The sequence below is a fragment of the Trichomonas vaginalis genome, chromosome III (genome assembly GCF_026262505.1).
Source record: "Trichomonas vaginalis G3 chromosome III, whole genome shotgun sequence".
NCBI lineage: Eukaryota > Parabasalia > Trichomonadida > Trichomonadidae > Trichomonas > Trichomonas vaginalis.
In genome coordinates, this window is record NC_067205.1 from 1,643,201 (window position 1) to 1,655,828 (window position 12,628).

At 29.6% G+C, this 12,628-nt stretch overlaps 5 protein-coding genes across 5 annotated transcripts, besides 4 other annotated features; 3 read left to right on the plus strand and 2 right to left on the minus strand.

Moving 5' to 3' along the window:
* Window positions 1-808: part of a mobile genetic element that runs on past the window's edge.
* TVAGG3_0621660 (uncharacterized protein) lies at window positions 16-258 on the plus strand (the record flags this gene model as incomplete). Its single annotated transcript, XM_051240380.1, has 1 exon — window positions 16-258. The coding sequence occupies one exon, from the start codon at window positions 16-18 to the stop codon at window positions 256-258; it is 243 nt and encodes an 80-aa protein (XP_051086967.1).
* Window positions 809-1,180: 372 nt separating the features above from the next.
* On the minus strand, window positions 1,181-1,684 carry TVAGG3_0621670 (uncharacterized protein; the record flags this gene model as incomplete). The annotated part of the gene is made up of 1 exon (XM_051240381.1): window positions 1,181-1,684. One exon carries the CDS (start codon window positions 1,682-1,684, stop codon window positions 1,181-1,183), a length of 504 nt encoding a protein of 167 aa, XP_051086968.1.
* A 137-nt stretch (window positions 1,685-1,821) lies between these two features.
* Window positions 1,822-1,858: a mobile genetic element.
* Window positions 1,859-2,433: 575 nt separating this feature from the next.
* Window positions 2,434-2,471: a mobile genetic element.
* Window positions 2,472-7,588: 5,117 nt separating this feature from the next.
* Window positions 7,589-9,027: a mobile genetic element.
* TVAGG3_0621710 (MULE transposase domain-containing protein) lies at window positions 7,801-8,157 on the minus strand (the record flags this gene model as incomplete). The annotated part of the gene is made up of 1 exon (XM_051240382.1): window positions 7,801-8,157. One exon carries the CDS (start codon window positions 8,155-8,157, stop codon window positions 7,801-7,803), a length of 357 nt encoding a protein of 118 aa, XP_051086969.1.
* A 320-nt stretch (window positions 9,028-9,347) lies between the features above and the next one.
* TVAGG3_0621720 (uncharacterized protein) lies at window positions 9,348-10,410 on the plus strand (the record flags this gene model as incomplete). Its single annotated transcript, XM_001305165.1, has 1 exon — window positions 9,370-9,630. One exon carries the CDS (start codon window positions 9,370-9,372, stop codon window positions 9,628-9,630), a length of 261 nt encoding a protein of 86 aa, XP_001305166.1.
* A 1,481-nt stretch (window positions 10,411-11,891) lies between these two features.
* TVAGG3_0621730 (uncharacterized protein) lies at window positions 11,892-12,296 on the plus strand (the record flags this gene model as incomplete). Its single annotated transcript, XM_051240383.1, has 1 exon — window positions 11,892-12,296. One exon carries the CDS (start codon window positions 11,892-11,894, stop codon window positions 12,294-12,296), a length of 405 nt encoding a protein of 134 aa, XP_051086970.1.
* Between the last annotated feature and the right edge of the window lie 332 nt (window positions 12,297-12,628).

The following is a 12,628-nucleotide window of genomic DNA, read 5'->3' on the forward strand; positions in this document are numbered from 1 at the left end:
TTTATTTAGAGTAAAATGACGACTAAAGTCACTGAAGCAATGAAACAAAAGTTCTTGGTAGAATACATTAAATCAGGAGCGGTTCCAGAAGGTTTTTACGTTCATACTATGAAGGATGGTAGAGTTCAGTTTAGAAAGATAAAGCAACCATTAGATAAAGAAGGAATTTTGAGAAAGATTAAACTTCATGAGGACAACATTGCTGAACTTAGGAAGAAGTTAGAAGAGTTGGATAAAGCAGACGACAGTGAGGAATAAAATATTTCATTAGTTTTATTTTTACTGAAAATTTTTATTTGGATGTAATGACAGAACAAAAGCAACTCATTCGAATTCCACAGTATAACAAACATACATTTAAACATTTATTCGTCCTTCCTGAGCATAACATGTTCTTTCAAATACATCCGAGACCAGTTGACTTTTCATTGACTGTGTATAAAGATAGAAATAGTTATATCATTAAACCATACGATGACGAAGGTAAGTTATGTAAATTGTACGTTAAGAAGTTAGAGAAAGTTTATGGCTTCAAGTATGACTACAATAGGGTTAACACTGATGATGAAGATATTGAGGAAAATTTATGAGAACATTAGTGAAGTCGTTAGTGAGAACGATAGTGAGAACGTTTATTTTTTACATTAGTGAGGTGAAGTGGTTGGTGGCTTTGTAAATATTTAAGGTTAAGTTAGTGTTGTCGTTTGTGTTGTAAAATATACGTTAGTGGTTTCGTAAAGTGTCAGATTGACATAAGATGAGTAAGGTGGAACGCAGTGCCACCGTACTGAAGATAACCATACTAACTGATACATTTGATTTGGCGTGTAATTTGTTCCAGTTAATGGATTAATTGGGAGATCTTCATGCGGTGTGTTATTATTGTACTCCCAAATAAAGGCAGGAATAGCCTGAATGCTTTGGCAGCGCTCCAATGTCGGCCAGAATCTCTCAATCTTCCCATTTTGGTAGGGAGAATGAGAGTCTGTATGCCGCCATTGGACGCCCCAAAGATCAAGTAGATCTTGAAAGGCGCCCCTATTTTCTGAACCGTTGTCGGTCCAGAAACAATAAGGGGCGCCAAATTCAATGAAGGCGGAAGCCGCAACGTTCGCTGTCGTCGCTGCCAGCATATCTGGTATTTGTATACGCGCTAGGACTTTGCGGCTAAAATCGTCGATTATGCCATAAATATACTGGCCACGAACACCCCTAAAATAATGAACATCTGCGTGCCAGATAAGATTGGGGAAAGCGCCCAATATCTTACTGCTGTTTCTGGCCCGGTATGCTCTAATTGCGTCTTGGTGAAATGATTTTCTTTGAAGTATCTGCGTACTTCTCTATAAGATACATCAATTTGTTGTAATTTCAAACGTTTCCATTGTTTTGTTTGACCACAGGGAAAGGCCCAGTGGTCATGTATCACAGCAAGAGCTTTGATTTGGTCGTAGGGATTGACCCTACGACCTTTCTTGTCTTTAGGCAATGGGATATTCTGTAAGCTAAATTGATTTTGTAAAAAAGATTTTGAAACATCTAAATATTTGAAATCATTTGATTGAAGGGTTGGGGCGATGGGAACATGAGTGCAAGCTTCTTCCCATGTCATTTTACCTTCTTCAATCTGATTGGAAATACCAATTAGGTAAATTCGATCGACATACCCTTTGTAAGGATTCATTCTAATGAAGTACGTTAACAATCAAAATATTCTATAAGTGTCTAGTATGGAATTCAAAAGAATAAAGAAAATGGTAACGTAAATAAACGTATTATGAAATAATTTATAATTAAAATGAAAAAAAGAAAAAATAATTGTAATAAACAGAAATTCATCAAAAGTGACAGCTCTCAATTTTTTGACATTTGTAAATTCTAAATTGAATGAGAAAAATGAAATAATACTAAGCATAATACAATATTCTAGATTTAATTATAATTAGGAAAAAGTTAGTTTTGAGAGTACTTTTCATAGGCATATAGAATGAAATCTTCTGAAAAATAATATCACATAAACTCATATTATTTTCTAATATATAACTATTTGATATAAAAATCAAATTCAATGATCTGAAAAGCGAAGGATAAACCTCAAAATTTACGAATATAATGAGTGGGAATAGGCGTAAAGCAAAAATTGATATTTCATATGGTTTTATGATAGATAAGCATTATATTCCCACTCATTATATTCGTAAATTTTGAGGTTTATCCTTCGCTTTTCAGATCATTGAATTTGATTTTTATATAAAATAGTTATATTTAGAAATAATATGAGTTTATGTGATATTATTTTTCAGAAGATTTTGTGTTCTTCTTCAAAATTTTGCTTTTTTATTAAAAAGAATCTTTACAAAATATACATTTACTTTAATTAATATTTAAAAACGTGCTCTATCAAAAGTTCCAAAAATTCAATATTTTAGCTTTTCTGAGGTGTCACTTTTGATGAATTTCTGTTTACAACATAATAAGTAAAGTGACTGGAAATTAAAATGAAAATCAGTGTACAGTTTTATTTTTTTCTCGCTGTGAAACGTATTCGGTCTTTTTTTTAAAAATTAATTTTTTGTTAGAGATAAGAGCTAAAACCTTGCAGACAACTCCCCCATGTCTAGCAAATTTAACATTCGTCTCCCATTTTTATATATTTGGTTTAGAATGTTCGAAAATGCGTAATATGGTCATTAATATTAATTGAAAAGAACCTTGAATTAATTCAATCTGATCTCACAAAATATTTTAAATTACAAACTTTGTAGTTTGAATAGATAATTAGTAGTAAACTCAAATAACTAGTTTATTTTTGAATAAAAATTATTTGAATTTTTTCAATTTTGTGAATTTTCCTTCAAAAATCAAGTTTAAATATCTTATTTGCCATATAATTATAAATACAATGAAACATATTCGAAATTGAAAAGAATGACTTTTTCTGTTCTTTCAATCATTCAATTTGAATTTTGCAATATTGGATTTCTCATTAAATAGCTATTAAAAACAACAAGCAATTTAACTTACATTCAAATTTATTTGTGTTATATTCAATCTTCTCAAAACTTATAATTTTCGGCTATAGCATGATTATATGCTATATAATATAATAAACCTATAATAGTATCATTCTTTCAATTATTTGAAGAGAAAACTGAAAAAATCTATTTTCGGTCTATAACATTAGTTTGGCCGAATATCTTCTAATCAAATGCTTTATTCATGATGATTTTAATTCGTTCAGATTAACTCTAAAAAACTTCTAACTAATCAAAAATTTGATTATATTGAAAATAATCTCTATCTAATTTATCTTAGATTCATATATAAATCGAAATTTAATAATACGAATTTCATTGAATGCTGCCGCTATCTTTGAAAATTCGAAGCATTTTCATAGACGTAAAGTCTAAAGTTAGAATTGAATACACTCTAAAAATTTTTCATGTATTATTTATATTACCTTTATGCTATATAGTATAAAATTAGAATAAATTTTAAAGTGAAAATTTTGTTCGCAATTTTTGTGAATCAATATTTTTACATCTCAACTCTTACGTGGCATTTCATAACTTCTTTTTCATCATGAAAATGCCAATAAAATTAACTATCAACAATTACTCTCAAAGGCGCTTTTTAATTTTTTTGAGACTCTCATCGTTGGTTTTGAATTATACTTTTCCCAACTTCTATGATTCTTTGAAAAATCATTCATCATGCATACAAATATTATACAATCGATAATTTTGATAAATTTGATTTGAAAAGAATTAATGATATTCGTATTATATCGAACATAGTTCCTGCCTTTTAGTTACATAATCATGATATTAAAGAATTTTTGCTAAACAATACTAATTATCGATTAATTCAGAATCAATCTCAATTGCTTTATGCCTAGAAAGTTCAATTGATCTATATATCAGGCCAACAACAAGAATGACTAATCCTATACATATAACAACAATTGTTATGAGCGGAATAATAGTTCCCTCTACTTGATATTTTCCTGGTGTCTCCTTTATGAACATGTATATCTCCATTGGCTTAAACGTTATATTGTGGACGAAACTTGATGATGGAGAAATTTGCATAATAAAACTTTTGTCTTTTGCGTAATCATTCCAGTAAACTATTCTTCCAAGATTTCGTAACCATTTGCGATCTAATATAATATGACTTCTTGCGTTTATAATTGTCAATGCTGCAGAAGTTGAATATCCTTCATCAATCATATAGGTTAGATTGAGCGCATATATTAATTCAATTCTTATATCTTTAGTAGTGATCCATGTTCCATTCTTTGGCGTAATAATTCCAGGCGAATATGGATTAGAATAATTCAGTTCAATTTTATCCGTAAATAATCCAGTTTCAAAATGCAATGATTCAACAAGCAAGAACATCTTCAGTCCATTTGCATACACTGTTGGTATGAAATCGGCTTCGATTTTGGTGTAATTTTCATTGAATCGTGATGTATCGAAGATAACTCTTTTTTCCCCGTCTTCTGATTCAAGGTATATCATATAGTAGATATTTTTCTGTTCGTCAGGAACTTGGACGTCTATTGAAAACTTTTTACCTGCTTCGAATGGAACCGGTTCTTGCGCTAAGAATCTTATCTTTGATTCTTGATGCTTCCATGGATTAATACAATCATCTCTCTGCCAAATATCTGATGCCTTCGGAGCCTTTTTTGTATAAAATATATTCAAAGTGACATCTTTGATTAAACCTCGAGCCGCATGATCAGACTCCATAAAATACAATGTCCATGGTCCTTTTGGATTTTCGGCAACAAAATTATTTGTATTGAATTCCATAATTTCAATATTTAATTTTTTATCGCCTTCAGTAAGTATTTTGATTTCGCATCTTGTTCCACTTGGACTAACTAAATGAGGGTTGAGCGATCCAAAAGATAATTTAAGAGCAGTTATTTCAATGAAAACAGATAGAGTTGCTGCACCTTCCAAATCATCCATATCAAATGTAATGTTATATATACCTTCATCCAAAAGAGTATTGTAATGTACAGTTTTCTTCCATAGATAGAAATCTCCTACAGATTCCCATCTTTTCGCCAAATCTAAGGCTCTTCCTAAATTCAAGCGTCCGAATCCTGATCTTCTATTATAGTTTAAACCAAATCCATTCTTTCTCCATATCAAACCATCTGGTCGGTTCTTATCTGCAGTCATTGCAGTAATGAAGAAGAGATCTGCAAGTTTTAATGTCGGAACCTCAGATAACAGCACTGATAAACCACCTGCAAATATTGCAGCACTTGCATTTGTTGAAGAAAAATTTGAAATGTATTCAGTATCACTACATGAACCAGCCGCAGGTATTGCTGCATCGTCTGCTACTGGACAGCACATGAATACTCCTACACCTTCAGCGCCGCGCCATAAAGGTTGACCCCTGTGACTGACTCCTGCGATAGTGAAAATCATCGGCCAGCTTGCTGGTGGCGAAAAGAGGGGATCAGATGCATGATTTGTTCCCGCTGGGACAACAATTGGATGAGCCCAATTATCAGCAGGAGGGTTATATAGGCATTCATCTAAAACATGCCTTGAAAATACATCCGGTTGAATGTAACGACAAAATCTATCGACACAGTTAGTCATTAGATACTGAACTATAGCAACATCCCATTTGTTACTTCCTTTACAACCTACGTTTAGAAAAGATTCTTCAAGAGAGCCATTTGTTTGGAATAAATATGAAAATACCGTAGCTTTTTTAGCAATACCTTGCGTAATAGGATTTGTATCATTAACAACATTTCCTGCGGCTAATTGTAATGATGCCGTTCCAATATTATTGTTTGTGCAATCTGAATTTTCTTGATATGGCAATCCTTCAAATATATCATAAAATTCGCTTTGATCTGTTCGATTACTATATGATGAATGTGTTAATCTGGCTCCATCGGACATAACCACAATTGTTGTGTTTTTTCCTTGAATTGTGCTGTAACTATCAGTCCAATTTATGTCTTCTCCTTTTAGTCCACCGTTAACTCCTTGATTTTGCAACCACCAAGAGTACTGAAGGAGAAGGAGTAGCATTTTAAGAAAGAATTTATATTTATATTTGTATAGAAAAATGTTTAAAATGAAAATTACTGCATTATTACCATTAATTACAATAAAAGGAAAAATTATGGGAATTTACTTTTCTGAATTGAAACGCTATTGAAATCAATTTTTCTTACAAATTTATTTATATATACAAATTCTATTATTGATAGTGTTGCAGCCTATTTTACAATTAATTTATTTATGAAAGAAAATATAATCAATTGAATTCTATTTGAATTTATATGCAATAAAATATAGACTTCCATTAGGAATTATGCAATATGGCAAGAATTTCATGATAATCATTTTATTTTAGCAATATTATTCTTTATTTTGTTTATCAACGATGATTGCTAAATTCTAATAGGTAAACATATGCTTGGGGTTATTGCTCAAATAAATAATTAGTTTATGGGAGGTAAAACAGCAAAAACTGTAAAAATCGGGAATAAAATCTTTATCTATGCCATCAACTCAAAAAATTATATGCATTCTTTGAAATTTTGAGAGATTATTACGATCACGAGATCAAAATTATGAAAAAATCTCATTTTCGACTTGAAAAATTAAGCAAGCATGATGATTATTTTTCAAATAATAGAACCGGCACAATAATACCTATTAATATAAAGGCATTTTTGATTTTATGAATAAATTTCTCATCAATTTTAAAGGTGACCAAACTATTTTTTGAAAGTCCGCCATAACTTTAATGGTACTATTTCAGCGTGTACAATGAATACAAAAATTCTAAGAGTGCCACATAAAATAGTACTTTAGACTTGAGTTAATGCTACCAAGCAAATGTTAAAAAGATAACTTTAGTGTTTTGATAATCAAAGATTAAAATCATTATTGTCTAAATCAATAATCATAACGACAGAAGTTAATGTTTTTTCATCAGTGCTTTAAATCCACTTTTAAAAGTATACCTCAAAAATCAAAACATCAAAAAAAATTGGCCGATAGGTTTGGCTTTAATTTTTGTCTGCTTTTATGATTTGATATGGATGTTATAATTTTAAAAGTTGAGCCAAATTCACCAATAGATTTTTGAGATTTGCAAATACTCAATAATTTTCAGCGTGTTATCTTTTATTAAAAGAACTATTTGGTTTCAGTATCATATAAATTGATATTTACTTTCTATTTGAACCTTCATTTAGCTAATGATTTAATAATACAGATTTCATCTAGTCCTTATAAGAGAATTTTGAATTTGTTATAATAAAAAAACAAACAGATATAGCATACACTTCTATAATAAAGATACCTTTTATAGAAATCAGTATGAAATGTGTTTTTTGACACGTAAAGCTCTCAATTCATTATAACATGTTTGTCGATTTTTATATATTTTTCGCTTTCATTATCTATGATATTAAAAATTATGTCATCAGAATGTAAAATAATTAAACAAATGCCCTGCGGGAAGTATTTTATACTAGAATTTATAAAAAAAATCACTGTACGTTTAGCCTACTGGTTATGTCGTGGGGGAGTGGGGGACAAACTCGCCCATTGTCACTTTTTCATTAACCTTAAACTTGTAATTTTCATTATTTTTAATTAACCTTATTTCTTTCCCAATTCCTGATTTATTTTATTCACTTACTATTAAAAGTCACATTTTAATAAAATATAATAATTTATTTATAGCATTTTTTACTATACTGTAATAAAAAATTAATTATAATAAATGAAATGTTTATTAAATCAAATGTTTTCTTTGCAATAATATTTTTAATGTTGAGTAAACAATGTTGGGATCAAGTGTATCATTTTTCAGACCTTTCTGAACAGCTTCAAGCATACTGATGCATTCGACTTTTTTAAATTGTGTCATTTCTTCGAAATCTCTTGTGACTTTTTTGATAACTTTAACACTTCTCTCTGAATCCAGACCTTTAATTTGCAACTTAATCAGGAATGAAGGAACAACACTGGAATATAACTCGATGACAAGTTCATCGAGTCGAAGATTTGGTTGTACACCACTTGTATGTGCCGGATACCATTGTGTCAAATTTTTTCTGAAATTAACTTTAAAAGTACTAAGTAAGATCATGAGATATAGCAATATATGTTTAAACCAACTTATATTTTGGTTGTACACCACTTGTATGTGCCGGATACCATTGTGTCAAATTTTTTCTGAAATTAACTTTAAAAGTACTAAGTAAGATCATGAGATATAGCAATATATGTTTTAAACCAACTTATATTTTGGTTGTACACCACTTGTATGTGCCGGATACCATTGTGTCAAATTTTTTCTGAAATTAACTTTAAAAGTACTAAGTAAGATCATGAGATATAGCAATATATGTTTAAACCAACTTATATTTTGGTTGTACACCACTTGTATGTGCCGGATACCATTGTGTCAAATTTTTTCTGAAATTAACTTTAAAAGTACTAAGTAAGATCATGAGATATAGCAATATATGTTTAAACCAACTTATATTTTGGTTGTACACCACTTGTATGTGCCGATACCATTGTGTCAAATTTTTTCTGAAATTAACTTTAAAAGTACTAAGTAAGATCATGAGATATAGCAATATATGTTTAAACCAACTTATATTTTGGTTGTACACCACTTGTATGTGCCGGATACCATTGTGTCAAATTTTTTCTGAAATTAACTTTAAAAGTACTAAGTAAGATCATGAGATATAGCAATATATGTTTAAACCAACTTATATTTTGGTTGTACACCACTTGTATGTGCCGGATACCATTGTGTCAATTTTTTTCTGAAATTAACTTTAAAAGTACTAAGTAAGATCATTTATTTTTGCATAATATAATGCCAATATGGTTTCTTTTGATTTTATTTCATTTATAAGCAAATCAGATTTACCCAAAAACTCCACTCCATAAGCGTTCATTTGCTAAATTAAAAAGTGACAATGGGCTAGTCTGTCCCTTTCTCGTCGTGGGGTTCAAAGGCAATATGTTCAAATCAGTAAGCACCCAGTTTTTTTAATTTTTTTAACAAGGTGAATATAACTTTTGATCGAAATCAATGAGTTACATGAATTATCATTTATCTAACTACAATTAAATTGTGAAAATATACTATCCAATAGTTCATAGGGATTTCGTGTAAAAAAGATTTTGGTGACAAAAACCGTTTTGGGTAGGAACAGATTAAATAGCTATATTAAGAACTTAACATAAAATTGAGTTATGGTATAACCGCTAATATTAAAGTATTTTTTGGGAGACCTAAGTTTGATTCAGCAATGTTTATTTTTTTTATTTTTTTTAACCAATGGACGGTCTCAATGATTACAAAGAAGTAAATGGACCACAAACATATCCTGATGAAACAGAACATTGCGAGATAAGTTTGATAGATTACCGTGATAATCGTGAAATTCAACTAGATTTATCAAATTGTCGTCAAGAAATAGTCCAAAGTCTACAAGAGGGCTTATATGATAAAGCCTATGATATATTCATGCAACTTGATCCAGAAATTCAAAACACTTTTTATTGTGAATTAAAAGAAAACACAGATATCGATAAATAAGCCGAATATCTTATATTTTGTATTCAGTTACATGATTTTTATCTTGAAAGAGATCTTATTCCACTATTTTTAACAGATAATTGCATTTTATTTACAAACAATCAATTTCTCATGGCATTTTATCGTGTTATTTACAATAACTTTGAAATTTTCAAAAGTTTAACATTGTTTGATGAATTTTCGCATTTAATTGATCATCTTTTTTCAATATTTTTCTTACGAAGAACTACTTACTAGGGAAAATTATTATTTATTTCTTCCAAGTATGTTTCAGAGATTTGTTGCAGTTAGATGTACTCAAAGATTGGTTATTAAACTTTCGTGATCTATATTATGAAAATTGTAACATATCTGACAATACATACATGGAATATTTCGTTATGAAATGCATTATTTATTCAATCTTGACTAAAAGAGGTATTTATGATATGAATTCAGAAATTTCATATTGGAAAGAAAAATATAATGAGTATGATGATTTGACATTCGAGTCAAAACAAAACATAGCTTTAATATATTTCCATTTTAAATATATTGGAATATTTGATCAAATAAAAGAAGCAAAAGAAAAATTATACGATGATTTCGAAGAAATTTTAAATACAGAGCAGTTCATGGAGTATTGGGATCGACTGGCTTTGTTTCAAACTGTTTTATGCGAAGATTCTTCACAAGTTAATATCGAAATCGAAAAATTTGAAATTTATTATCTGTTTCAAATTATAAAACCTAAACAATAGTCAGGTTATTTTTGGTTTTTATGATACTCTTAATAAAAAGGTAATAAAATATACATTTTTAAAGATATTCAAGTTTTTAACAATAAATTGTCTATAATATACATCTGTACAATTATTATATAAATTTCATTATATGTGTTTAGTTCTTAGTTGATTTTTTTGGAAATATAAAATATTATTCCGAATAAAAAGTTTGTTTAAAAGCACACAGAACATAGAGTCATTACTTCATCATTAGAACTAATAGAAAACGTGAGTAGATTGTCTTCAATATGCTTGTAGAGCTTCAATTGTTTTTGGTAACAAATTCAACATTTTTAGACAAAAGTTTTGTATATAGTATTTTTACAGTTTCAAAAACAAATGTTTGATAGAATTTAACAATTTTAATCCCAATTTTATGTTTTTTAATTATTATTGTGATATCTAAATAGTAATGTACATAGATCTAAATATTTATATTCAAATATTCTGTCCTTTATTCAAACTTCCGTCTTTATCAAATTTATGTCCTTTCTTTCAATTTTCTGTCCTTTCTTTGGAAATAAATTAATGGAGCAGCAGGCTCAACTTTTCCAAATAGATACTTCTTTCTTCCGGCAGATAAATATGCAATTGATTGAACCAAATTTTAGCGATATTTCGCACCCACGAATCCCAAGAAAAAATTTAGCTGAATATAAAATCGAACAAGAAACCAAAAAAACAGAAGCACTTACAGAATTTAAAAACTTCCTAGCTGAACAACATTTTACTCAAAAAACTGAAACAGGAGGGCATACAAATCGTGAAGATATTCGTAATCATTATGAAGATTATGCTAGCGTGGAGTATTCTATTGAAGATATAACAAGTGAGCATCTTACTCTTTCATCAGAATGCCTACGAGAATTCAATTCCCGTACATATTTCGTGAAAACAGCATCAAATTCTGTTTTACCTATACAGTACAAATTTAAGCAACCAGTCGCTATTGCAACAGAAGAAAATCATGAAGACAACCCCGATCAAAGTTTGACCCAGAATATTCAGAGTATAAATGAAAATAATACTATTAGTGAAAGTAATCATAATGAATACCAAAATACTAGTTCTAACGAAAATATTCAAAGTGAAAATCAAAATGCCAGTTCAACTGAAAATCAAAATGATAATAATTTAATTGATCCAAAATCTAATGAAGAGAACGCATCCGTAATACAGAATAATCAAAAATTTTTAGAACTAATATATAAACTCCAAAACTTTGAACAATTAAATTATATTCCAAAAGAATTTTCAGTTCCTGAGAACTTTTTAAAACTTGTTGAATTAAAAATGGTTGAATATACATCTACAAATGATTATTCTGATATCTGGTGGCTTAATAAGGTCAATTTTAGAGATAATTATAAGAAATATAAAATATTTCAAACGATCAATAACTTATATCATTTCAGAAATATATTATACAATAAGAACATTGCAATTCGCAACCATAATTTCAGTTTGTTTCAAATCGTCATGACTTATTTTGTTGTAATGTTTTATTTTGCAACAGATGAGCAAGTTTTTGCAACTGGTCTTTTCTTTTCTGGAGTTGCATGTCAGACAATTGCTGATTTCATTAATGAATTTTTTTACAATGGAATCACCCCTGCAAACGATAATAAGGTAAGAAGATGCGTGAGAGCTTCTCTCAATGGTGATAGATTTGAATTTGGTAACGAAAACACAAATGACGCAACATTTTCAGAAGTTGATGAAGTAATTCTTATGAAATTCATCGAGGATTCTGTTGAAAATGATGAAGGATTGACTCTTGCAGATGCAACAAAGCACGCACGTCAATTAGTAATTGAGCGAAATAAATTTATGCAGCTTTTCCTATTCCTCCAATTGCTAAAAAAAGAAGAAAAAGTCAAGGAGGAATCAATGATCTATTAGCAGATCGCCAATCAGATGATTCAATATCAAAGTTTATCCAGGCAGTATTGCCAAAATATAATTTTAAGTTGAGTACTGCACAATCTATTGAAGAAAATCGAAAACATTATTGTACAAGATTAACGCTTGTGCGATGGATGTTACAATTTTGTAATATATTACAGGGGATCGATCCACAAACTTTATGGAATATGGACGAAACTCATTTGGCCAAAACTATCGAAAATGACTTACATGTAATATCAAGAGGAGATCATAAGCAGCAGCTGGAAGAGTTAGAAGCTAATAAAGAAACAGTTCTTAAATCGCATGTTTCCGTTGTTTGCACATGC